Source organism: Oncorhynchus nerka, linkage group LG5 (assembly GCF_034236695.1).
Source record: "Oncorhynchus nerka isolate Pitt River linkage group LG5, Oner_Uvic_2.0, whole genome shotgun sequence".
NCBI classification, from domain to species: Eukaryota; Metazoa; Chordata; class Actinopteri; order Salmoniformes; family Salmonidae; genus Oncorhynchus; species Oncorhynchus nerka.
Genome location: NC_088400.1, coordinates 31,801,989 through 31,828,968, shown reverse-complemented (window position 1 = coordinate 31,828,968; position 26,980 = coordinate 31,801,989). Strand labels below are relative to the sequence as shown.

Sequence of the window (26,980 nt, the reverse complement as noted above, 5' to 3'; positions counted from 1 at the left end):
TTGATCTGAGATTATTGTGTCTTTCTGTCTGCGGCCGTCTCAGTCAATAAATATAAAAAATACTTTATTTGGACAGGCAAGGAGATACCGTAGTCAGGGCCAGGCACCCTAAGGTCCACCAATAACGGCCCTAGCGGCCCTGAGTAAGAGGCTACAGTTTTTTTCATTCTGTGAAACATATATGTTTGTCTGTGTAACACCTTGATCTGTTTCACTTGTCTTTGTTTGTCTCCACCACCTCCAGGAGTAACCCATCTTCACCATTATCCCCAGTGCATTTATACCTGTGTTCTCTGTTTATCTGTTGCCAGTTCGTCTTGTCTTGTCAAGCCTACCAGCGTGCTTTTCATGCTACTGTTTTCCTAGTCTCTGTTTTCTAGCATTCCCGGTTCCGACATTTTCTGCCTGCCATGACACTGAGCCCGTCTGCCTGACCATTCAGTCAGCCCTGACCTCGAGCCTGCCTGCCATGTCTGGAGGAAACCAGGCACCGCTCATCACCTGGCCAATACCATCCCTACGGTGAAGTATATGAACAACACAACATCTAAATTCTATACACTTGCCGTAGTGAGTCCTTCATTTAAAGATGTAACATGTTTTTTTACCATTTACAGTCTCAATATACAGCCATACTAACCGTTTCCATCTACAACATGGTATTGTGTCGAGCCAACAGCTGGAACCCAAAAGGAATCAGCTGTAGCCGGTCGAAGACACCAGAGAGTCACAAACCACTATTAGGGAAACATTGAACTTTGATCTGCTGGTCCTCTCTGTTTCACTTCTTATTTCTCTCACCTCTCCTCCTCTCAAATACCTGTTTTTCTACCTCTCTCTCACTTCTTCATTTGTTTTTTTTATTATCACAACCTAAAATGGAGTGAAAGAGCCTACTAATTGTGAAGAAGGTAGTGTCTTCATGTCAGTGTTGGACAGCAGGGTGTGAGAGCTGACCACTGCCCTGACACAACGGATGAGGTGTTATATTCTCTGGCTCCAACATCTCTTCACACTCAAAAGTAGCGTCACTTATCACATACTATATTTGACATCCTGTCTAAATCCCATCACACAGGAGACATGTAGCCAGCCTGGCTATTTATATAATGAAGAAGTGAGACTTTGATGATGTGGCCCTTCCTCTTTCCTCTGAGTCAGAATCTATGATTAGGGTCAAAATTATACTTCTTCTGTTACTCTTCACAAACTGGGTGAATTCTTCTGAGTGGCAGGAACAGCTATCTCTCATACTATCCTTGCATTGGTTTTGTTTGTGCTGAAAGACATTGCCAGATTATGGAAATGCAGCTCTGAATAGAAAATAGAGGACTTTGTTGAAGTACCAAAGTTAATTTGATAAACTGAGACCCTGCGTTGTAAAGAGACATGGAGGCTGTTTTAGGACTGTTGGTGATCTCAGCAGGAGTGTCTCATGGTAAGAAACATCTTTATATGTGTTGGTTTCCCTCTTCATTTATGCAGAATATAATATCAGTAGTCTTCTATACATGTAGCAGAAATGACGGATGGTGATAGACAATATTCAGAACACGGTAGAAGACAGTTGTCCCATGATAATGATCACTGACTTAATGATCCCTATCACCTTGATGCTGTTGGTTTGGTTGTACTGTTAGTCGCGTGTATCCTCATCTGTAAAATGATACATGACTTGACATGGTTTAGAACAGTGATAGTCACTACAGTGTCTGTTTTTCTTCTTGATCTTCAGGCTTGGAGACTTCCTGTGATGCTAGACAGAATGGATCTCAGTGTTATGGAGCTCTGGGAGGAACTGTCTATCTCCAGCTGACCACGAGGTATGATGAACTCTCATTTTATAAAGGCTCAACTGGTGCTAAAACAGAGATACTGAAAATGAAGATGGGCAAATGGGTAATAACATACACCCCCATTGAAGACAGAGTACACTTCTTTATAAACAATGGGACATTCAGGTTAAATAACACAAGAAGGAATGATTCTGGTGAATACCTGCTCCTAAAATATGATTCAGAAGGGAAATTATCAGGGACCAGAGAACTACAACTGTTCATCAAAGGTAAATAACTAACTTGCCAGATAATAACTTGCAAAATAATTATTACATATGATAACTTTGACAAGCTATTTCTCTGGCTAAACTACAAATATGTGACTACCTAATAATACAAATAATAAGAAATGCATTTTATGTGTAATGGAGTCATTTTTATTTTCATATGTCACGACCTCCGCCGAAGTTGGTGCCTCTCCTTGTTCGGGCGGTGTTCGGCGCTCGTCGTCACCGGCTTTCTAGCTGCCACCGATCCATGTTTCTGTTTTCCATTTGTTATGTCTTGAGTGTACACACCTGGTTCCCATTAAGTTATTATTAGGTCCCGATTTCTCCTTCTGGTTCCCATTATGTATTGTGCGTGATTGTTCCTGTTATGTGTTATTGTTGCGTGTTAGGATTTCTTACTCGTACATGGATTTATTTATTGTACTGTTATTTTTCCAGAGTAAAGTACGTTATTTTTTACTCAGTGCTGTTTCCTGCGCTTGACTCCTTCCTCACCTATACACCACTGACGCTGACATCATAGTCTTCTGAAAATACATAGAGTCATAACCACATCCATCAACATTAAATCACCTGTATTTCAAATAACCAACAGTCATTGTGTGTCATGAATCTGCTGCTCCTGTTGACTACAGTAGTTTCTGTGGCTTTAAAGAAGAATGGCTGGTGTTGTGTTGTAATGTGTTTTTCCCTCTTACTACAGTTACATATCCTCCTTCCCCCACAGCTCCAGTGTCCAGGCCTCAGCTGTCCTCTGAGTGTCTGTCCCATGGAGAGATGAGGGTGTCCTGCTCCTCTGAGGGGGATGGTCCCCAGTACAGCTGGACTCTGGATGGACAGACGCTGAACGACACTGATGCCCCTCCTGATAATAAGACAAACACCATCACTCTGAAGAAAGGCCTGTCAGGAGATCTCACCTGTACCGTCAGAAACTACATCAATAGTGATACTGTCAGCAGGAGAATCTCACACTGTCCAGGTAATCTACTGTTCAATTTACTTTGTTAAAAATACATTCTGATCAACAATATCAATGAGAAATAATATCAATAAGAATTGACCTGTTTCAAAACAGCACTATCCATTTGCCAGTATTTACATGTAATTCAGATACGAATGTGATTACTGTTGTTTGGATTGCCTACAGGGCTGATATATGTTAACTGCACGTTATCCAACGGGACAAAGATATCAGAGTGGGTGAATGCCACTGGTAATACCCTGTGTGTTGAGCCTACAACGGTGACGACTGAGTCTCCCACCAGTAAAACCTTCACTGGTAAGGGCCCAGGGCATGACACCCTAATGACCTCCCGACCCGGCAATCACACCCAGGGCTTGACTAACAGCACTTGTACTAACATCACTCAGACCCTTTGGATTTTTAGTAAGTGATCATGCTTATTCTGATGTCTGATCATTATCATTATTATCATTAAGATGTTTTTATAATGGAGCAATCTTCATTCTTATATGTTGTTGTGTCTGCTTCCTCTCTTAGCCACAAAGTACATAGGGATGGCAGCAGGGTCTCTGGCAGGAGTGGTCCTTGTCTTAATGATGGTGTTGGCAGTTTACTGTGTCCAGAAGAAAAATAAACCACCTTCAAAGCCTCAAGGTTAGAGGACATTTAACTGTAGATCTTCATTTTACTCAATTACTACAATTGACCATGTCAGTCTGTCAGGGAGATATTTAGACGTAATTTCTCTCTCTTTCTGTCTCTCTCTCGCGCTCTCTCTCTCTCTGTCTCTCGATCTCTCTATCTCTCCCTGTCACTCTCTGTCTCTCACTCTAACTCATTGTCTGTCTCTCTCTCCCTCTCCCCCTCTCTCTCTCCTCTCTCTCTTTGTCTCTGTGTCTCTCTCGCTCTGTCTCTCTCTCTCTCTCTGAGAGCCAGGTTTTCCTGTGTCTCTGTCTTTCACTCTCTGTCTCTCTCTCTGTCTCTCTCTCGCTCTCTCTCGCGGACTCTCTCTCTCTCGCGGACTCTCTCTCTCGCGGACTCTCTCTCTCTCGCGGACTCTCTCTCTCTCGCGGACTCTCTCTCTCGCGGTCTCTCTCTCGCGGTCTCTCTCTCTCTCTCTCTCTCTCTCGAGGTCTCTCTCTCTCTCGCGGTCTCTCTCTCTCTCTCTCTCTCTCGCAGTCTCTCTCTCTCTCTCGGTCTCTCTCTCGGTCTCTCTCTCTCTCGCAGTTTCTCTCTCTCTCTCGCTCTCTCTCGCAGTCTCTCTCTCTTGCGCCGTCTCTCTCTCTTGCGGTCTCTCTCTCTCTTGCGGTCTCTCTCTCTCGCGGTCTCTGTCTCTCTCGCGGTCTCTGTCTCTCTGTCTCTTTCTCTGTGTGTCTGTGTCTCGCTGTCTCTTTCTCTGTCTCTCTTGCGGTCTCTCTCTCTCTCGCGGTCTCTCTCTCTCTCGCGGTCTCTCTCGCGGTCTCTGTCTCTCTCGCGGTCTCTGTCTCTCTCGCGGTCTCTGTCTGTCTCTCTCGCGGTCTCTGTCTGTCTCTCTCGCGGTCTCTGTCTGTCTCTCTCGCGGTCTCTGTCTGTCTCTCTCGCGGTCTCTGTCTCTCTTGCGGTCTCTGTCTCTCTGTCTCTTTCTCTGTGTGTCTATGTCTCTCTCTTGCTGTCTCTTTCTGTCTCTCTCATAGTGTCTCACATTGTCTCTCTGTCTCTGTCTCTCTCTGTCAATTCAATTAAATTAGCTTTATTGGCATGACTTAACAATGTTCATATTTCCCAAGCTTACTTTGGATATTTACAATATTAAGATAATAAGAATCAAATTTGTCAACGGGACAACAGTAATACATACATTGAACAATAACAATAAGCATACGGTAGAGGACATGTGCAGGTTGATCGGTCTGTCAGACACTGTCCCTCATCTTATGGCAGGCAACAATGTAGTGCGCTGCCAACCCACAGCTCTCTGCGGCCTCCCCTAACAGGACAGGTAGACTACTCTCATCAGAGAGGTCTTTGAATCCTTGAATAACGGGTTCACATTTTTGGGAAATGACACTCTCTAATTGTTTTACATTTTTTATATTTTGTCAGGAAATGCAGCTCCGTCTCAGGTTCTGCTGTGGTGCAGTGGTTGCACAGCCTTTCCTCTACAGGGAGCCAGGTTTTCCTGTGTCTACCCTTCTCAATGGCAAGGTTGTGCTCACTGAGCCTATACTTTGTCAAGCTCTTTCTAATGTTTTGATCAGTAAACATGCTCAAATAGTTAGCCATGGTGTACTGTCGATTTAGGGCCAGTTAGCACTGCATTTTGCTTTGTGCTTGTGTTTCCCAATAAGCAATGTAGTTTTGTTTTGATTTGTTTTGATCCTCAGGGGCTGAGGATTTTTCTAGAATAGTGGCCAATTCATTGATGTAAATATTGAAAAGTGCAGGGCTCAAATTGCAACCCTAGCGAAGGCCCCGCCCATGGTTAAAGAATTCTGTTATTTTCTTGCCAATTTTAATTCGGCATGTATTGCCAGTATACATTGATTTAATTATGTCAAATGTTTTACCCCCTACTCCACTTTCAATAACTTTGTAGAACAGTCCTCTATGCCAAATAGAATCAAATGCTTTTTGGAAGTCGATAAAGCAAGCGTATATTTTGGTATTATTTTGGTGGACATGTTTATCTATCAGGGTGTGTAGGGTGTAAATATGATCAGTCGTGCAATGTTTGGGTGTAAATCCAATTTGGCATTTACTCAAGACATTGTGCTTTTTAAGGAAGTTTAGAACTCTTACATGTATAATACTACAGAACCTTCCCCAGGTTACTGTTGACACAAATGCCTGTGGTCTTTAAAAAAAAAAAAATTTCAGTTGTGCTTCTTTTACCTGAATATATAGTTGATGTTTTTTACTGCTAGATTGATGCCTTCTTTACTGTGAGTGGATGTGGTATCCAGAAATGTATTTTTAAGAGTGTTTGGATATTTTGGTTACTGGTTGCTTTCTGGTATTCTTCTGTGCTGTTTTGGGCCCATCTGTATGACTTTCTGATGTTGTACAGCTTACTGGGCTGTGAATGTCTGTTGTACAGCTTACTGGGCTGTGAATGTCTGTTGTACAGCTTACTGGGCTGTGAATGTCTGATGTTGTACAGCTGATGGGGCTGTGAATGTCTGATGTTGTACAGCTTACTGGGCTGTGAATGTCTGATGTTGTACAGCTTACTGGGCTGTGAATGTCTGATGTTGTACAGCTTACTGGGCTGTGAATGTCTGATGTTGTACAGCTGATGGGGCTGTGAATGTCTGATGTTGTACAGCTGATGGGGCTGTGAATGTCTGATGTTCTACAGCTGATGGGGCTGTGAATGTCTGTTGTACAGCTTACTGGGCTGTGAATGTCTGATGTACAGTTTACTGGGCTGTGAATGTCTGATGTTGTACAGCTGATGGGGCTGTGAATGTCTGATGTTGTACAGCTTACTGGGCTGTGAATGTCTGTTGTACAGCTTACTGGGCTGTGAATGTCTGATGTTGTACAGCTGATGGGGCTGTGAATGTCTGGTGGTTTCCATGTTCTTTTGAGGAACAACGTAATGTGGCTGTGGTCAGACAGAGGTGTTAGTGGCTTGACAGTGAATGAGCCGAGAGAGAAGGGTCAATTTCTGTAATCATAGTCTACTGTGCTGTGGCCAAGAGGTGAGCAATAGGTAAATCTCCCCAAAGATTCCCCCCGTAACCTACCATTAACAAAGTACAGACCCAGGCTTCGACAGAGCTGCAACAGATCCCTTCCGTTGTTGTTGATGGTGCTGTCACTGTTATTTCTATGGGGGAAATGGAGACAGTTAGAAACAGTATGGCCTGTAATAAAGCTGTCCCCTCGTGTGTTCGTTACATCAGGTAGTGTTCCCTGGGCCTGTAAATGGCACGTCTCTTCCTCAAGGGTGGGGAAGATCTCCTCTGAGTAATATGGGGATTCTGAGGGGGAGATATATATTGCGCAAAGGAACATCTTTTTCTGTCAGTACAAGTTATTTTTTCAGTTTTAACCAAATGTGATATTTACCCATTTTGAGGGGATCAAATAGATTTTTTAGTTAGGATTTGTACCAAACGATCATTCCTCCAGTCTCTGCCTCTATTAACGGAGCTGTGTTTCTGTGATGGCACAATTTCCTCTCTGTAGCCTGTGGGACAGTGAGTGACAATGTCTGCCTTACACCATGTCTCCTGCAGAATGATGACGTCAACATCTTGAAGATTTTTCTTTTTAATCCAGTGCTAAACTCTTCAGTCCAAAGGTTGATGAGTTTAGGCCCTGAACGTTCCACATGCTAACTGATAGTGATTTCATGTTGCAAAAAAAGAATAGCAGTCAGAAATCCAGTATCTACTAACTATGAAGTTGTTAAGAGTAAGATAAACAGGATAACAGCTACAATTGTTTTTATATATATAAACATTCCTACTCATTGAACAAGTAAACTTTTTGTACAGTGTGTGTGTGTGTTGCAGATGTATTGGAGGAGCTGTTTAATCTCACTCAGTCCTACATGGTTCTCTTGTCCACTGACGACCTCCGCGTAGCTGCGCTGGCCCTGCTATTGGGCCCTGTGGAGTGGAGGGGGGCCAGTTCTGGGCCGTGGGGCTTCCTCTCTGGTCTGGTAGAGGTGGTGGTCTGGTGCGGGGTAGAAGGCCTGGGCCCGGTCCAGCCGATGGAAGTGGTGATGCTCTGGTGGTGGGTGGGGCCTGTGGGATGCGCTGGTCTGGTGGGGCGTTGAGGGGGCCTGGGGCTCCTTGGTGGTGCAGTGGTCTGGAAGGGGTCTCTGGGTGGTCCTCTGTCCAGTGCGGCATGGAGTCTTTGTCTACCAAGTGACATGTCCTTTAGAGACTTTGCAAACACCCCTACTGTCTGCTTCCTCAGGTGGGAGTGGTCGTGCAGATGCTCTGGAGTGATTATTGAGTGGTGAGCAACGTGCACGTTCGGGAGTAGGCCACACCCTCTGGTGATGTCAGCATTGACTGCGGGGCAGCAAAGCGGAGATGATGTGGGAGTTGGGAACTGCTCAGAGGCTCTCTCCTCTACTCTGTTGGCCAGACTGTCTACTCTCTCCTGCTCCTCTTGCAGGTTGTTGGTGCTGTAGTTAATAACAATGTGGCCTAGTGTGCCAAAGTCAGGCTGGAACAGGATGTGGAGGGCATCTTGTGTTTTTGGACACCATATTTTGGACACCGTGTAATGGGGGAAGAGTTTATCCTCTTGGATGAATTTCCCATTTGAGTCAATGAGGATGGCCACCTCAGTGGGTTTTACCAGACTAGTGCGTTTACGGTCTGTGGCTGGGAACACAGGGGTACACTCTCTCACTGATGAGCTATAGGTGTACCTACCATAGGAGTTGGGACCCTTTTTTGTTGGTTATGTTGTCATAGTTGTGCCTGGGGGGGGCATATGGGGGAGCGAATGCTGTCAACTCCAGGCAGGTGTCCCCCTGTGTGCTGACAGTGTCAAATTCTTGTTTGGTTCTGGCATTTAGGTCACCACAGACTAGTACATGTCCCTGGGCCTGGAAATTGTTTATTTCTCCCTCCAGGATGGAGAAGCTGTCTTCATTAACCTCTATCGTCGAGCAATCCCGTATCCGGGAGCGTAATCATAGCCTCAAGCTCATTACCATAACGCAACGTTTCCTATTCATGAAAATCGCAAATGAAATGAAATAAATATATTGAAACACAAGCTTAGCCTTTTGTTAACAACACTGTCATCTCAGATTTTCAAAATATGCTTTAATTAACCAAAGCTACACAAGCATTTGTGTAAGAGTATTGATAGCCTAGCATAGCATTAAGCCTAGCATTCAGCAGGCAACATTTTCACAAAAATGCATAGTCGAGCATCTTTTCGTGACAAAATATCTTGTTTAAAACGGGAACATTTTTCATCCAAAAATTAAAAGAACGCCCCCTATATCGAAGAAGTTAAAGTACGGGGATTCAAGTGGGGGGATATACAGTTGAAGTCGGAAGTTTATATACAACTTAGCAAAATACATTTAAAATCAGTTTTTCACAATTCCTGACATTTTTTTCTTGGGTCAGTTAGGATCACCACTTTATTTTAAGAATGTGAAATATCAGAATAATAGCAGAGAATGATTTATTTCAGCTTTTATTTCTTTCATCACATTCCCAGTGGGTCAGAAGTTTACATACACTCAACTAGTATTTGGTAGCATTGCCTTTAAATGATTTAACTTGGGTCAAACGTTTTGGGTAGCCTTCCACAAGCTTCCCACAATAAGTTGTGTGAATTTTGGCCCATTCCTCCTGACAGAGCTGGTGTATCTGAGTCAGTTTTGTAGGCCTCCTTGCTCCCACATGCTTTTTCAGTTCTGCCCACACATTTTCTATAGGATTGAGGTCAGGGCTGACCACTCCAATAACTTGACTTTGTTGACTTTAAGCCATTTTGCCACAACCTTAGACGTATGCTTGGGGTCATTGTCCATTTGGAAGTTTGTGACCAAGCTTTAACTTCCTGACTGATGTGTTGAGATGTTGCTTCAATATATCCACATCATTTTCTTTCCTCATTCTTTCATCTATTTTGTGAAGTGTACCAGTCCCTCCTGCAGCAAAGCACCCCCACAACATGATAATGAAAAACCCATGCTTCACGGTTGGGATGGTGTTCTTCAGCTTGCAAGCCTCCCCATATTCCTACAACATAATGATGGGCATTATGGCCAAACAGCTCTATTCTTGTTTCATCAGACCAGAGGAAATTTCTCCAAAAAGTATGATCTTTGTCCCCATGTGCAGTTGCAAACCATAGTGTGGCTTTTAATGGCGGTTTTGGAACAGTGGCTTCTTCCTCGCTGAGTGGCCTTTCAGGTTATGTCGATATAGGACTCGTTTTACTGTGGATATAGATACTTTGTACCTGTTTCCTCCATCATCTTCACAAGGTGCTTTGCTGTTGTTCTGGGATTGATTTGCACTTTTCACACCTAAGTACATTCATCTCTAGGAGACAGAACGCATCTCCTTCCTGAGCGGTATGACAGCTGTGTAGTCCCATGGTGTTTATACTTGCGTACTACTGTTTGTACAGATGAATGTGGTACCTTCAGGTATTTGGAAATTGCTAACTATTGTTAACCAGACTTGTGGAGGTCTATAATCTTTTTTCTGAGGTCTTGGCTGATTTCTTTTGATTTTTCCATGATGTCAAGAAAGAGGCACTGAGTTTGAAGGTAGGCCTTGAAGTTCATCCACAGGTACACCTCCAACTGACTCAAATTATGTCAATTAGCCTAACAGAAGCTTCTAAAGCCATAACATAATTTTAAGTTTAAAGGCACAGTCAACTTAGTGTATGTAAACTTCTGACCCACTGGAATTGTGATACAGTGAAATAATCTGTCTGTAAACAATTGTTGGAAACATTACTTGTGTCATGCACAAAGTAGATGTCCTAACCGACTTGCCAAAACTATAGTTAGTTAACAAGAAATTTGTGGAGTGGTTGAAAAACGAGTTTTAATGACTCCAACATAAGTGTATGTAAACTTCTGACTACAACTGTAGGTAGCACACAGAAGGACACTTCTCTGTTAACCTGTCTAGGACTGGACCCCGTTCCGCTAGCGGAACCCCTCGCAAATAGCCAATGAAATTGCAGGGCGCCAAATTCAATCAACAGAAATCTCATAATTCAATTTTCTCAAACATACAAGTATTAGGCACCATTTTAAAGATACAATTCTCGTTAATCCAACCACAGTGTCCGATTTCAAAAAAGCTTTTCGGCGAAAGCAGAACATATCATTATGTTAGGTCAGCAACTAGTCACAGAAAGCATACAGCAATTTTCCAAGCAAAGAGAGGAGTCACAAAAAGCAGGAATATTGATCAAATGAATCACTAACCTTTGATATTCTTCATCAGATGACACTCCCGGGACAACATGTTACACAATACATGTATGTTTTGTTCGATCAAGTTCATATTTATATCCAAAAACCTCAGTTTACATTTGGCTTTGCCTCAAACATCTCGTTAATTTGCACAGAGCCACATCAAATCACAGAAATACTCATAATAAAAATTAATAAAAGATACAAGTGTTAATCACAGATTTAAGGATATACTTCTCCTCAATGCAACCGCTGTGTCAGATTTCAAAAAAACTTTACGGAAAAAGCTAACCATGCAATAATCTGAGTACGGCACTCAGACGACATATACAACCCAAGAATATATCCGCCATGTTGGAGTCAACATAAGTCAGAAATAGCATTATAAATATTAACTTACCTTTGATGATCTTCGTCAGAATGCACTCCCAGGAATCCCAGTTCCACAATAAATGTTTGATAAAGTTAATCATTTATGTCCAAATTCCTTCTTTTGTTAGGGCATTTAGTAAACAAATCTAAACTCACGAGGCGCGGACAAGTTCAGCGGAAATGTCGGACGAAAATTCCAAAAAGGTATATTATTGGTCGTAGAAACAAATCAAACGATGTATAGAATCAATCTTTAGGATGTTTTTATCATAAATATTCAATAATGTCCCAACCGGAGAATTCATTTGTTTGTAGAAAAGCAATGGAACGAGAGGTAACTTTCTCATGACCGCGAGTCACGAGGCAGAGGCTGCTGGCAGACCTCTGACTCAATCCCCTCTCATTCCCCCCTCCTTCACAGTAGAAGCCTGAAACAATGTTCTAAAGACTGTTGACATCGAGTGGAAGCCTTAGGAAGTGCACGATGACCCATATCCCACTGTATATTCAATAGGGGCTGAGTTGAAAACCTACAAACCTCAAATTTCCCACTTCCTGGTTGGATTCTTCTCTCAGGTTTTTGCCTGCCATATGAGTTCTGTTATACTCACAGACATAATTCAAATAGTTTTAGAAACTTCAGAGTGTTTTCTATCCAATACTACTATATGCACATATTAGCATCTGGGACTGAGTAGGAGGCAGTTTACTCTGGGCACGCTTTTCATCCAAACGTGAAAATGCTAGGTCGTGTGGTTTGACCTCAGGCCAGTAAGTATGAGCAGAGCCTGCTGAGCATCTGGTACATGCCATTGGCTTGGGCTAGTGTAAGAGTTTGGGTTGGGCCTGTTTGCCTGTTCACAGCCTGGGCGTATGTGTGACTTCCATGTTGAGGCCCTCTTTGCGGGGGGTGGGGTGCATGGGGTGGGCAGGAGTGGCATAGGTCTGATCTGAGGGGGTCTAAATGGGGTGTGGGCATGGTTGACGTGGGGGGGTGTTGATTTGTGGGGGTGTGGATGTGTCTGGGGGTGCTGTGGTCTGGATGTAAGTCCTCTTGGCGTGGGTCCTCTATGTGTAGGTCCTGGGGGGGTCCTGCAGGTCTTGGAGGGTGTCTCGCTGGTCTGGGTGGTGTGTCTATTGATCTGTTGCTCCTGTGTGAAGTGTTGGGGATACGTTTGAGAGCGATGTCCTTTAGAGTCTGGGCAAAGGTGGGCACTGTTGCCTTGTAGAGGTAGACCTAGTCATAGAGGCTGTTCAAGTCCAGGGTGGAGTGGTGGTTTTGGTTTTGAGGCACAGTCACGAGAAATACTTGCGTTTACCCACTGTATTGTGGCAGGGTGGAAGTATTTTCGTGGTCGCAGGGTGGAGATAACCACTTGTGCGTTGGGGAAAGTAGAAGAATCCTTTTCAATCACTCCCTTCAGTGCTGTGGCCACGCTTTCCTGCTGTGCTCTCAAGTCGTTTGTGCCTGTGTGTATTATTATGTGGCTGGGTGACCCTAGGTGGTCCTCAGACAGAAGGTCGAGGGCGCGCTGGGTGTTTGGACACCAGAGCTTAGACACACTGTGTTTGGGAAAACGTTTTTTTCTTCTATATATTTCCCATTTGAGTCCATAAGGAGTACAATCTGTGTCTTGTGTTTGTCCTCAGTGGGTGTGGGGGTTGTCAGAAGGGCTATCAGGGTGGCTGACAGTGGGGGTGCTCAGAGAGGGTGAGAGCCGCTGGGCTTGGAGTTTTTCTTTTGTCTGTTCTGCTGTAATGTCGACTCTTATGGTCAGGGTCTGGTGTGGACTGTTCTGCTGTGGTGTCGAGACTTTTGTCAGGTGCTGAGGTGGGCTGTTCTGCTGGCTTCTCTGCGGGGGTAGCCACCTCTCTAGTGGGTTGTTCTCTGTCACATGCCATCCCCCTCAACCTCTCCTCCAGCCCCCTCAACCTCTCCTCCATCCCCCTCACCCTATCCTCCAGCAGTCTGATCCTCTCCTTTAGTGCTCTGTTCTGCTCCTGCTCTTTCTCCTGTTGAAGTTGTCTCACTACAGTCCAGAGTGCAGATATGTCTCTCTCCACCTCCAGCTCTCCGGGTCTGGTTAAGGGAGTGTTGTTGTGCTGGACTGTTGTCTGGGTCTGTGCTGACTGGAGTGTAATCACCTGCTGTTCCAGCTCCACCTGCCTTACCTCCAGCTGGGTGAATTTATCCTTCATTTCAATGAGGGAGTAGCAATTTGTGCTGGGAGGTTGACTGTCCGCTGGGGTTGCTCGTTTGTGGTGTTATATAATGAAGAGGTCTGGTCTGACCCGCTCGGGGTGGTGGTATCTTTATCAAGGGAGAGCTTCTCCTTCTGGGCTAATTCTTTAATTTGGTGAAAGTCTAGCTGAAACTGTTTGGGGTTAACCTGTACCATTACTGTTTCGGAGATTTATATTAGCTGACTCAGTCCTCGTTGTCAAGTATCCTGAGTTTCCACCCCTCGTTAACCCCTCCTCTCTTAACAAAGGGGTAGTGTGCTAATATAGCACTGTGCCATGCCAGGGGATGGTTTGTTTGGAAGATAAGGTTGCTGATGAAATAGAATATAGTTTCAGACTAAACATTACTCACTTAGTTCCAGGTTGGGTGGTGTTTTCAGGTTTCTGTTGTTTTCCAGATAATTTGCTGTATAGAATAATAATCCTTGGTGGTTGTGAACCTTCCAGGTGATTCCGTAATTCCGTCCAAAATCAGGTTGTAGGTTTTAAGTTTTGATTTGAAGTGAGGGTTATGTTGTAGAGGGTAGCATCCTGTAGGTGTTCCTGACAAAAAATCCAAGTTTATCTAACTCTAAATCTATCTTTTTTAACCTCTTGCGACGAGCAATCCCGTATCCGGGGGCGTAACCATAGCCTCAAACGCATTAGCATAACGCAGCGGACATAAATACCCCTAGAAACTTTTCCTATTCATGAAAATCGCAAATTAAATTAAATAAATATATTCAAACACAAGCTTAGCCTTTTGTTAACAACACTGTCATCTCAGATTTTCAAAATATGCGTTACAGCCAACGCTAGACAAGCATTTGTGTAAGTTTATCATGGCATAATGCTATGCTAGGCTCTGCTGGCAGCAGGCAACATTTTCACGAAAATAAGAAAAGCAACCAATTTAAATAATTTACCTCTGAAGAACTTCAGATGCTTTCACTCAGGAGACTCCCAGTTAGATAGAACATTTTCCTTTTTTCCAAAAATATTATTTTTGTAGGCGAAATAGCTCCCGTTTCTTCATCAAGCTTGGCTGAGAAATCGACCGGAAAATGCTACAAATATAATGCCAAACTTTTTTCAAAATTTGCTCCATAATATCGACAGAAACACGGCAAACGTTGTTTAGGATCCATCCTCAAGGTGTTTTTAACATATATATTCGATAATATATCCGTCGAGGCAATTGGTTTCTCATAAGAAGCGATTGGAAAAATGGCTACCTCAGTATTTTACGCAAGATTTTCTGTGGGAGATACCATGTGACCACATGCTATATATGGTCCCTTACAGCCATTCTTCAATGGAAATGCCTAAAAAGACGTCACAATGCTGTAGACACCTTGGGGAATACGTGGAAAACGTAAGCTCATTCGTAGCTCATTCACAGCCATATAAGGAGTCATTGGCATGAGGCGGTTTCAAGAAATGCGACACTTCCTGGTTGGATTTTTATCTGGGTTTCGCCTGTAACATCAGTTCTGTGGCACTCACAGACAATATATTTGCAGTTTTGGAAACGTCTGATTTTTTTTTTTTTGGATTTTTTTTGTGTCAATTATATGCATAGTCGAGCATCTTTTCGTGACAAAATATCTTGTTTAAAACGGGAACGTTTTCATCCCCAAAAAATTAATAGCGCCACCTAGGCGCAAGAAGTGAAAGAAAATGCTGAAAATGCAGGAGCTCATCTGATTGTGACCTCTGCTCTCTCTATTTTGCTCTCTCTCTCTCTCTCTTTATGTCTCTCTCTCTCTCTCTCTTTCTGTCTCTCTCTCTCTCTCTTTCTGTCTCTCTCTCTCTCTCTTTCTGTCTCTTTCTGTCTCTTTCTGTCTCTCTTTCTGTCTCTCTCTGCCTCTCTTTCTCTCTCTCTTTCTGTCTCTCTCTCTCTTTCTGTCTCTCTCTCTCTCTGTCTCTCTTTCTCTCTCTCTTTCTGTCTCTTTCTGTCTCTCTCTGTCTCTCTCTGTCTCTCTTTCTGTCTCTCTCTGCCTCTCTTTCTCTCTCTCTTTCTGTCTCTCTCTCTCTCTCTTTCTGTCTCTCTTTCTCTCTCTCTTTCTGTCTCTCTGTCTCTTTCTGTCTCTCTTTCTGTCTCTTTCTGTCTCTCTCTGTCTCTTTCTGTCTCTCTGTCTCTCTCTGTCTCTCTTTCTGTCTCTCTCTGCCTCTCTCTCTCTTTCTGTCTCTCTCTCTCTCTCTCTCTCTCTCTCTTTCTGTCTGTCTTTTTGTCTCTTTCTCCCCTCTCTCACTCTCTCCCTCTCTCTCTCCCCTTTATCTCTCTCTCGCTCTAGTTATCTCTCTTTCCACAGTTAAGGGTGACAGCCAGGATGTGGAATACGCTGATGTCAGGATACTGAGGCAGGAAATGAGACAGAAGGAGAGGGAGGCGCCGGTGGAGGTGGAATATGGGCAAGTCAACGAAGCGTGTGGTCCCCAGCAGCCGGTGGAGGTGGAATATGGACAGATTACAATATTAGAGGGTCCCAGGAGGAAGGTAGACATGCCTGAGGAGGAGTATTGTATGTATGCCAGTGTACGGAAAGGACAGTGAGCAAGGTACTGTCTAGATAGAATATGGTAGAATAGAAGGAGCCTGAGAGTTGAATCACTGGGAGTCTGAGTTGAATCACTGGTGCTTCGCTCAAATCTCTCCGTTCTCTTGAAGTGTTCAGTCATGGATTTGAAAAGGATGCCGAAACCAATCCTACACCAATCCAATGCTTTGACATATATGTGGAGAGTATTGAACAAGTGCACGCTTCAGGGGAAAGGAGAGATTATTGGGAATCAACCCCTGAGAGGCCCAGAGTTGACACAGATGACAGACATGTTGAATCATGTTGTCTTAGTTACAGTTACAGCTGTGTGTTGCATGTTGATGCGTGTCAGTACATAGTGTCTGTTTCCAGGAAGTGGAGACATTACTTCTGTTTTTCTTGCCGACATTTCTTTCTTTCCAAACTGTTTTTACACTTGGTTGTGTTGCGGTCACTTCTTGCTTTCAGATGTGTGATATGTCACAAAATATTTACTGTTTTTGCTGTGTGAATACATTATTCTTGAATTATTCTCTAACATTCAATACTGTTTAAATAATTACTGAGGGGTTTGTAATAATGGCATAACAGGAATTCATCAGCTATCATAGGCTACTTACTCATTTCCAATGCCTTAAGTCAGTTCTCTAAAGCATGTAGTCCATCTCCCTAAATGGATCCATCTATATATATGATGTGTAGGTACTGTGTGCTGTATAAAGGTATAATGTACTATCTTAGATATGATCACAAATGTATGTACATACAGTAAATATGTGGATGCCATGGTGCTAGTCCTCATGGACAAACAACAAATAAGAGTATATTTTATTTTTTTAACAAATATTATTTATTTTTTAGCTTTTGCAATCACATGTTAATGTTGTACAATTTTTTCTTCTTCAAAAATACAGTACATGGCAATATCTTTTCACACCATCAACATATTTGTTTCCACATCTTTGGTTTCGCAGTTTATAAAGTTGCTAATGCATTTCCTGTTTGAATCACATGATTTCCAGTCGAGAATCCCCTCAGCCAGAGGTAATCAACAGACTGAGTGGCTGAAAATATTATACTGTGGCTTTTTTGGAGACATAACCAAGTATGGTGATCTCCCCATATGTACTCTAACTAAATAATTATGCTGCATATCAAAATAAGAATAGAACACATTGCGAAGAGGATGTTGAGAAATTAGGATACTGATGTTTCTAACAGTGTTGACAACATTGACAATAATTTCTCATGCTTCATTTTTGATGCCGTTGTGTGATGAAAAAATTGCGATTTGATAATAAAAGCTTGTTTTTTAAAAGCAAGCAACTGTTGGTGCCTGTATTATTTGATTCTGAAGTATAGAGGTCAGAGGTCATCCCATCTGAGCAGTAATAAACATAGTCATTATGACTCATCATAGGTGAACTCTCCATAACCCCAGGCTCACGAATGTACCCCTGTGGTTACCGATCTATAGGGCAGGTGGCCCAGATATGTTGCTCTAACCATCTATCTAACTAACATCTTCCTCTGATATCTTCATGTCTTCTGGTGTCTCCTATTGGACAATAATCAGGAAGTAAGTGCCTATAAAACCATATACTTTTTACAGCAATGCAATGAGCACAGTCCCCATCAACATGTGATGACTTGGATAAGTCTTTGATCCTGTTTAAACCCTGCAACATTTATAAGTTTGAGCAATCATGAAACTTTTCCTCTTGTCTTTTTCGGCTAAAACAAGTGGTTTCTCTCCTTGGTGATCACAGATGTCTTCGATGGCACCTACAGAGTATACAGCAGTGGATTTCAAATTTGTTTTCAGGTTTCCATTAGGCAAAATCTGACGCAAACAACATCTATCTGTAGCTTATTTGCTTGTAAGGTCGTTTGCAACACAGTTTTCAGCCGATCAGCAAAGTAAAACTGTATTCATTTCAGTTTGATCTGGGTGGTTATTTATTTTGCTCACACTGCAGTTTTTTTGGTGTGAGTGTCACGACTTCCCGCCGAAGTCGGCTCCTCTCCTTGTTCGGGCGGCGTTCTCCTCTCCTTGTTCGGGCGGCGTTCGGCGGTCGACGTCACCAGCTTTCTAGCCATCGCTGCTCCATTTTTCATGTATCCATTTGTTTTGTCTTGTTTTGCACAACAGGTTTGTATTTCCCAATCACACTGCATGTATTTATTCCTCTGTTCCCCCTCATGTCTTTGTGTGATATTGTTTGTTACGTGTCATGTTTGACGCACCAGACTGGTGTTCGTATATTCCGTGTTTTGTCACGAGGTATGTTTATTTGTTTGAACATAATTATTGTGACTGTTTGCTCGTTTTGCACTCTTGCCAAATGGCTGGAGGTTTTGACGCAGTGGCGTCCATCTGTTGGTTTCTCCTGCCTCAAAGTGTGCGCCTGTTCACAACTCTCTGCTCACCTGACTCCGCTACCAGTACGCACACCATTGACCGTGAGTTTTGTGTGAGCTTAGTGCAGTTTTGAAGTGCTACTTCACCTTGTTTATTGGTTAAAAAGTGGCCATAATTATAGCACAAGTGGAAAAATAACAATCTACAGCTTTGCATCGTATCGACAGAAGGCCAACCATAATCCTCTGTTTTATTAAGTCATGTTGAAATCAGTTATATACCAACATTTCAAAGATGAATGTCTGGGACTGTGAGATGGGAAGCTCGTTGCCCTCCATACCCTTAGATCTGCCTGTTAACACTAGAGAGCAATAGTAAAGGTGTCTTTATGTAGACACTAACTCCGCCATGGCTCGTTGGACAAAGTTTATGAATGGGGTTTTTGGATGGTTTTAGTATAAACGCTGAAAATAAGGTCTGTGGTAAACACAGGCTTAAGAAATCTTCTATGTTTTGTTCTAGGAGATCATCTTCATCAGCTAACGTCAGCACATAAAGCACATAGGCTTCATAAATCATAAAGGTCATGTTACCTGGCTGATATCTCATAGAACTCAACGCTTAAGGTCTCAGACCTTATTTTCAGCGTTTATCCCCCAAATCCCATTCTTTCCCCATTCCTTTCCCCGATAGGAATGTCTGAAGGAACCAGAGGTAACTCATGTCTGTTTTTTAGGACTACAAGCTGACGAGCTAAATTGACAAACAGGCACATACAAGCAATAAAAGGCCTGACAGACTTTCACTGCCCAAACAAAAGGACTAGTGGAATCAGGCTCCACTATCCTCATTGATTTCCTATTCCTAACATTTCAGTAAATATACATTCTCTCAACATCTCTTCAATTTAACATCTTCACAGTTCCTCAAAACCAATCATACTTTTCTTACAAAATATAGAAAACATGTGATTCAAAACATTCATGTTATTTTGCAGTTAAAAATTAATTGGATTAAGAAAATACAGTATCAACACATAAGCAGTTACAGTGTCTTTATACATTTGCATAGTGTAACATATGCTTCTCTCTCAGATTTTTTACATTTAAGCAGGCAAGTCAGTTGAGACCAAATTCTTCTTTACAACAACAGCCTACCCCAGACAACACAGGGCCAATATGCACACCACCCTATGGGACTCCCAATCACAGCCAGATGTTATGTAGCTGGGATTTGAACCAGGTATTGCAGTGACACCTCTTGCACTGAGATACAGTGCCTTAGACCACTGCGCCACTTGGGAGCCAAGACAATTTCGGCCTATATCAAAACACAAAAAGTAGTATTATATTAGAGGTGTGTAGTGACAGATGCATGTAATAGTATTTTCATCACATAATTGAGGTCTATTACATCTTATGTAGTGTTTGTCATGGGAACACCAGTTTGATATGTTTATTCCAGTGTTGTACAGTTTGTCTACGGTAAAGGAACTCCTCAGTACTCCTCTTTGATAGTCGTTGATATCGTCTCTGACAACAAGCTGCTGGAGCTGGTTGCCATGGAACCGTTGCTGGGGTCAGCCAGGCTGGGAGGGGTCAGGGTGGGAGTGGTCGTAGAATCCTGCTGGGACAGCTGGATCTTCTTCTTGGTTATCTTCCTCTCCTTGGCTCTCCTGTTCTGGAACCAGATCTTCACCTGTTGTGATGATGTCAGTGAATGATAAGAATGTACCAACAGTGTGAGGTGAGGTTCCTATGCACAGATAATACACCTGTAGTTCTGAAACTCACCTGCGATCCAAACAAGAAATTCTGAAACTGATTGGAATTCTAAATAATTCTAAGTAATTGATCCTCAGTGACCCACATGGCTCTCAGAGACATGCCTGTTTTTCTCATCTGTCGCTCTGACATACTTGTCTCTCTCACACGCCTGTCTGTCTCTCTGCCACCTACCTGTCTCTCTGAGAGGCTGTCCCATGGCCAGCTCTGTACTGGAACTTATTCTACAGCTCTCCAAGTGTCTCTCTAACACACACCTCTCTCTGAGAGGCTGAGGCCCAGGGCCAGTTTTGTCTCTCTGAGAGGCTGAGGCCCAGGGCCAGTTCTGTCTCTTAGACCCACCTGTCTCTCTGAGAGGCTGAGGCCCAGGGCCAGTTCTGTCTCTCTGATCCACCTGTCTCTCTGAGAGGCTGAGGCCTAGGGCCAGTTCTGTCTCTCTGACCCCCCTTCTCTCTGAGAGGCTGAGGCCCAGGCCCAGTTCTGCCTCTTGACCCACCTGTCTCTCTGAGAGGTTGAGGCTCAGGACCAGTTATTTCTCTCTGACCCGCCTGTCTCTCTGAGAGGCTGAGGCCCAGGGCCAGTTCTGTCTCTCTGACCCACCTGTCTCTCTGAGAGGCTGAGGCCCAGGGAAAGTTCTGTCTTCCTCCTGATGGTGATGTATCTACTGGACTGGAACTCCTTCTCTAGCTCCAGGCGCTGCTGGTCTGTGTACACCACCCTGTACTTGTCCTTGGTGCGTGTCTTCCCTCCTGGACACAAGGATGACAATGTTACAACCACACAATACATTATAATAACTGATAACATGCTTTTTTTTTTAAATCACAGACAATATGTTGACATTTAAAACCTGTTGAACTTTAATGTTCAGTAGATGGCCGTATAAAACATATCTTCATGAGAGGACCACGAACAGTACCAGGTCATGCCCTATACTGTTAGAAAGCCCTGATATCTTGCTTTTTGTTTAGTATATAGTATTTATCTATGATTTGTATGCACTTTTTACTGCCATAAGTAGTAAGAAAAATAGTACACCGTAGATGATTTATTTCATATACTATGAACAATGTATTCCTGAGAAATAGGGGAATAGGGCTTGATTTTCTTCTAATCTACATATACTCACCATCAACTTTACAATTCAGATGATATAAGATTTCAGCTGCCTTATTACTGTAATCATCTTTTTTATAACTAGTGTAGTTCATTAATTGTTTCGTCAAGCTCTCAGCTTACATCTAATATAAGGTTTGTGATGAACACAAAGTGGTTTTGTTTCACATCAAGTTGTTTTTATTTGAATATAAATCCCTTTCTGTTTGTTGTACAGCGACGGGACTATGTCGTATCGCTGCAGTACACTCAGTTTTGCAGTGCTATGCGACTTGTGTGCCTGTGATAAACCGTATTGTCACAAACTGACGGTCAGGCCAATCAGCGAATGAGCGTTAAGGCAGGACTCCCGACCCTCCCATGGCTTTTAGATAACCCCATACCCAAGAGTCATCCGAGGCCAACTGAATTGAAGCAGGGTTGTCAGCCAGAAGTTGATTTATAAACAAATTACCTTAATATGCCTTGGTAAAACAATTAAATTATAACAAAAGTCACCTAAATAACTTAACGTTTCAGAGGTTGGATTAAATTTATATAGTATGAGGTGATCAGAAATACAAAAACTGTATGACAACTCTGGACGGAATTGACTAAAAAATCCCATAACATTTCTAGCTAAGCATAAAGCCTCCAATGACAGTGTGAATATGTTTCCATGACTAAGGCTGTACAATGTGTGAACAGTGTCACCAGAGACTGCTGAAGTTGCTGATGGTGACGTGGAGTCGCACACCGCGACGGTTGAAAACTCCCTGGCGCCCGTGAAAGCTTCAACTACCCTATTAATCATGTTAATCATAACCTCCGTGTAAGAGACCACAAAACATCACTGTGGTGGTTCTTATCACTGTGAGAGCTGTTAACATAGGTGTTAACATAGCTAGCCATTCATTCACACTTGCGTGCGTACACACACACACATCCCTCCCAAACACACACAGCGCCAGGGATGGATGAGTCAGGGAGATGGTATTGATCCACAGGGGAAGTCTTGACGGCACGGTGTGAAGTACATTGATTGCATCAGGGCGAGGAGGGTTGAGATAAGACCAGGAAAGTTTCCTGGAGACGAGGGTTGGTCCTGAGATAACCAGACAAACCCCTGGCTGTCAGCCTTATCTGCCCAGCCTGTCACCCCCATAGGGGACAGAGAGGGTGGGGAACCACAGGTCACAGACTCCCTGTCCTCGGCTGTTAGTTTTTCACTCAAATCTTTCACCAACCAAGGGAATAGGTGAAAAGGTTCTGTTAAATGGATATGTGTGACGTTTTGTATCGGTTCTGGGACGTGTGTGAATATGTATTCCGTCGTCAGTGTGTCAACAATGCTTGTCCTGTGTCCTGTACACCTAGTCAAAACTCAAAACCTGACGTCTGCCATTGAGTACTGTCATCGGCTCAACACAATGGCTATTTGTCTAATAGGTGTTCTACTCTACGAGATGTTGGTAAATCAACAAACTGTTATAGTTCTGTTCAATGATAGATAGACTACTGTATCAGAGGATTTCCTTTGTAAATTAAATGCTGTTACAAAATTAACATATTCTATGTGTTTACATTGCTCTATGAGTTCAGTGGAACAATTTCTTATCAACTGTGTAAACCTTTGCATGCAACGTGGTCTCAGAGCATTTCATATTATTCTGTACTCAAACCCTGTAGCACTCCATTTAGTATGTTTCACATTACGTTAGGTTACGTTATGAATGGAATCACGGGCAGAAAAAACGTAAAATATATTACGTATTGCTCTGAGGCCAGGCTATTGCATGAGATAAATACATGAAGGAATAGGCTACAGTACATACTCTGGTATTCAACAGGCACTAATCTCTGCAGGCAATACCCAGGTAAAGTTGGTTTTATATTAGACATTCAGTGGATATTTGGTTTTGTCTCATCAATAGTTATAGAACCAAGCATGCCATGACTATGAAGATGGTATATTCTGATCCAGGCATGGATGTAGAAAAATCCACACTTGTACATTTTATTTGATATAAATAATAATATTTTGTATTTCAATCTTCAATAGCTCTTACACAAAGCATGCCATGACTATGAAATGGATTTATCAAAAAACAAAAACGAATTACATTTTTAGATCCTCCCCTTATTCAGAATATATCATTTGCATACTCATGGACCACTTTGTCTAAGAGCTATTGAAGATTGAAATCAGAAATGTTATTATTCATTTAAAATATATATATTTGAAAAAATGTAGATTTTTCTCCATCCTCCCCTGGTTCCTGAGTGGCGCAGCGGTCTAAGGCATTGTGTCTCATTGCAAGAGGCGTCACTGCAGTCCGTGGTTCAAATCCAAGCTGCATCACATCCGGCTGTGATTAGGGGTCATGTAGGGTGGTGCACAATTGGCCCAGCATTGTCTGAGTTTGGCTGGGGTAGGCTGTCATTGTGAATAAGAACTTGTTCTTAACTGACTTGCCTAGTTAAATAAAGGTGACGTTTAAAAAATAAATAATCTTCATAGTCATGGCATTCTTGGTTCATTAGCTATTTACGAGAGAAACCCGAATATCCTATAGAAAACACATTTTACCTAGGGCTGGTACCAGAAGCAACTGTTAGCCCCAAGACTTTCATATTAAGATAATGAAATGTAAATTATCAGAGAAAAATGCTCAATCAAATGGTAAATGAAAATGCTGAATTTATTTTAAAACTACAGCTACCCTATATTATTATTAAAAGGGAAATTCAAATCAAGCCGTATGTGATATGCTCAAAGCAAATGGGATTTGGGAATGTTACCAGTGCTGGATGAATGTACATTTCGTCTGATCCCAGTGTACGAGTTTCTTCTCTGTGAGCCTGGAGAGTACTGCCTGGTATGTGAATCGAGTGGCGGGAGAATTCCGGGACCGGCAGGCGAGATGGAAGTCAGTTCAGTGGACCTGTCACGTATCTGTTCCATAACAGGGTTGGAACCGGGGAAACCCACGCTGGGGCCATAATGTGACCACTGCTCCAGCGGGGCTTCGTAAACGGGGTTCCACAGACTTGTCGTCTGGGCATGCGGGTCACTGATGCCCGTGACGTGATGATAACTGATGAAGTTCTGAGTCTGGCGTCTCATGGAATTTGAGTACATTCCGGTTTCTTTATCCAGCAGGTAACTCATGTACATCTCAATTAATTAACTCATCTGCACGCATGGTAATCCAAAAATTACAACCACAAATTCTGGTGAAATTCTTGGCTCGCCACCTTGTAAACCTTGTAAACTACGATGTACACACCTGTCGAGTAGTGTCTAGCTACACCTTTATAGTGTTGTTTGTTGGACAGGGTGACCGTTCTAAGGTATCTCCATGACGTCAAATGCACAACCAGGCGGTACTACCTTGTGTTAGCGTAGCCCCTTACATCAAGATTATTACTGTGGAGACATGTTGAGTCCTTTTTCAAAAGTGGTGTGTGTAATGAATCATTTATTTCAGGAGCAGTTGAAGCCTCTGAGGCGAGGACATCACCATGGTTATTTAATGTACAAATCGATTCCTCAAATCAAAGTCAATCACTGTGCATTTGTTTATCTATGAGGTGGAGGGGATATTGTATTTCCTCTTACAAATCTGACACACTGCACTTTACTTTTACAGTGACCATATGGGGGCATCAGATTGCTGCAACCTCGTCTCAGAGCATTTCGTATTCATATTATTCTGTATGTAAATCCGAAACACTCCATGTATTATGATATGCTACGTTTTGTATGGTATGTATTCATTTGTGGATGTCCATCACCAATATCTTATGATATTTTACAAATTACAATTCATATTAAATGTTTTGAAATTAGCAGTTGAGGGCGGGTGTGGGTAAACAAATGGCTGACCCACGCACTGCTACCAGACATGGCATGCAAGCATACAAACTGTGGTGAGGGACACCAACATGCTGCTGGGGTAAAGTACATAAAGATGTGATCTGGTGTCCTTTCTTCAGTTTTTGAAAAGTAACAATGCTTGTTATGGAAGCGCTTCCCCAGTGGGAATCGAATTTTCTGAAATTTCAAGTGCACCACGCATAGTTTATGATAAAAATCAAAATTTCATAAAAATTGACATCCAATATACCAAATTAAAGCTACACTCGTTGTGAATCTATCCACCAAGTCAGATTTGTAAAATGCTTTTCGGGGAAAGCATGAGACGCTATTATCTGTACCATGCAGCCTCACATACTGCAACGTCACAAAAACGACAGATTTTTCGTTAGCGCTCGCAAACGAAAAGGCTGAAATAAAATATAAAACATTCCTTACCTTTGACGAGCTTCATTCTTGGCACTCCTAGATGTCCCATAAACATCATTTAGGGTCTTTTTTCGATTAACCTGTTGCTCCTACCCTCTACTTTTTTGAACATTTTGTTAAAAATCGCGCAACATTTCAGCGCCCTGCTACTCATGCCAGGAATATAGTACGTTCATATGGTTAGAATGTGTGTATAGGAAACCCTCGGACGTTTTTAAAACTGGTTAAATCACGACTGTGGCTATTACATAACGTGCGTTACATCGGAAAGCGCAGGAAAACCTGATCACAGAAAATGGAAATAAATATCCTTGCGCCACTTCCAGCAATTGTTAACAGTGAGCCGAATTAGATAAGACCGAGCATTCAACTCCCACAGCATCCCCATGTAGTCGAGTATCTTGTGAATTTAATCATCTTTGATTCTTGGTTGAACCGAAAGAGGGGCACCGCTTACCTCCGGTCTCCGCCCAGATCATTCCGGAAGAGCTCTCTCCTGAAATTTTTTCCAAGACGACAGCTAATGATATATACATCGCCTACGGATGATTTTTATCGCTTATTAACGTTTACTAATACCTAAAGTAGCATTACAAACGTATTTCGAAGTGTTTTGTGAAAGTTTATCGTCTACTTTTTGAATTTTAAAAATGACGTTACGTTGTGAAATCGCTGTTTTTCGTTTATCACACAGTCTACATATAACGATATCTTGGCTTTATATGGCCCGATTTAATCGAAATAAAGACCCAATAGTGTTTATGGGACATCTAGGAGTGCCAACAAAGAAGATGGTGAAAGGTAATGACTGTTTTCTATTTTATTGTGCGGTTTGTGTAACGCCGAAATGCTAATTATTTTGTTTACGTCCCCTGCTGTGCTTTTCTGTTGTAGTGTATTGGTGCATGCTATCAGATAATAGCTTCTCATGCTGTCGCCGAAAAGCATTTTAAAAATCGGACTTGTTGCCTGGATTCACAACGAGTGTAGCTTTAATTTGATACCCTGCATGTGTATTTTAATGAACTTTTGAGTTTTAACTAATACTATTAGCATTTAGCGTAGTGCATTTGCATTTCCAGAGCTCTAGTTGGGACGCAAGCGTCCCAGGTAGAGGTAAGAGGTTAAATCGGTCCATATATAGCCTAGATATCGAGCTAGGAATACCTTGGAATTGGAGGAAAAAATTAGCATTTCATAAAGTAACGTCATTTTTTAAAATGCCAAAAGTCGACGATAAACTTTCACAAAACACTTCGAAATACTTTTGTAATGGAACTTTAGGTATTAGAACACGTTAATAAGCGATAAAATACCTCAGGAGGCGGTGTGAAATCGTTAGTTT

The 26,980-nt window shown here is 42.5% G+C and overlaps 2 protein-coding genes across 4 annotated transcripts; one reads left to right on the top strand and one right to left on the bottom strand.

Moving 5' to 3' along the window:
- The first annotated feature begins 1,136 nt into the window (after positions 1–1,136).
- Positions 1,137–17,407, top strand: LOC115129342 (T-cell surface antigen CD2-like). Of its 3 annotated transcripts, none has more exons than XM_029659583.2 (6): positions 1,137–1,438; positions 1,736–2,065; positions 2,796–3,050; positions 3,219–3,458; positions 3,573–3,689; positions 15,840–17,407. In XM_029659583.2, the coding sequence occupies exons 1-6, from the start codon at positions 1,390–1,392 to the stop codon at positions 16,097–16,099; spliced, it is 1,251 nt and encodes a 416-aa protein (XP_029515443.1). In that variant the 5' UTR covers positions 1,137–1,389; the 3' UTR covers positions 16,100–17,407. The 3 variants fall into 3 exon arrangements, with proteins under 3 accessions (XP_029515443.1, XP_029515445.1, XP_029515444.1); XM_029659584.2 differs by having other exon boundaries at positions 1,141–1,438; positions 3,219–3,350; XM_029659585.2 differs by lacking the exon at positions 3,573–3,689 and having other exon boundaries at positions 1,140–1,438; positions 3,219–3,350.
- Positions 17,408–19,925: 2,518 nt separating this feature from the next.
- Positions 19,926–24,504, bottom strand: LOC115129146 (homeobox protein CDX-1-like). The gene is made up of 3 exons (XM_029659250.2): positions 24,129–24,504; positions 20,832–20,980; positions 19,926–20,145 (listed from the first exon to the last, which is right to left on the bottom strand). The coding sequence occupies exons 1-3, from the start codon at positions 24,502–24,504 to the stop codon at positions 19,945–19,947; spliced, it is 726 nt and encodes a 241-aa protein (XP_029515110.2). The 3' UTR covers positions 19,926–19,944.
- Positions 24,505–26,980: the final 2,476 nt, after the last annotated feature.

What these genes read in the sequence shown, in the direction of transcription:
- LOC115129342 (XM_029659583.2), top strand. Translation starts at nt 1,390, where the DNA reads ATGGAGGCTGTTTTAGGACTGTTGGTGATCTCAGCAGGAGTGTCTCAT. An exon ending in CTCAGCAGGAGTGTCTCATG is followed by an intron (nt 1,439 to 1,735) that starts GTAAGAAACATC and finishes CTTGATCTTCAG; the next exon opens with GCTTGGAGACTTCCTGTGAT. An exon ending in TCAGACCCTTTGGATTTTTA is followed by an intron (nt 3,459 to 3,572) that starts GTAAGTGATCAT and finishes TTCCTCTCTTAG; the next exon opens with CCACAAAGTACATAGGGATG.
- LOC115129146 (XM_029659250.2), bottom strand. Translation starts at nt 24,504, where the DNA reads ATGTACATGAGTTACCTGCTGGATAAAGAAACCGGAATGTACTCAAAT. An exon ending in TGTACATTCATCCAGCACTG is followed by an intron (nt 20,981 to 24,128) that starts GTAACATTCCCA and finishes CCTTGTGTCCAG; the next exon opens with GAGGGAAGACACGCACCAAG. An exon ending in TCAGCCTCTCAGAGAGACAG is followed by an intron (nt 20,146 to 20,831) that starts GTGGGTCAGAGA and finishes TCATCACAACAG; the next exon opens with GTGAAGATCTGGTTCCAGAA.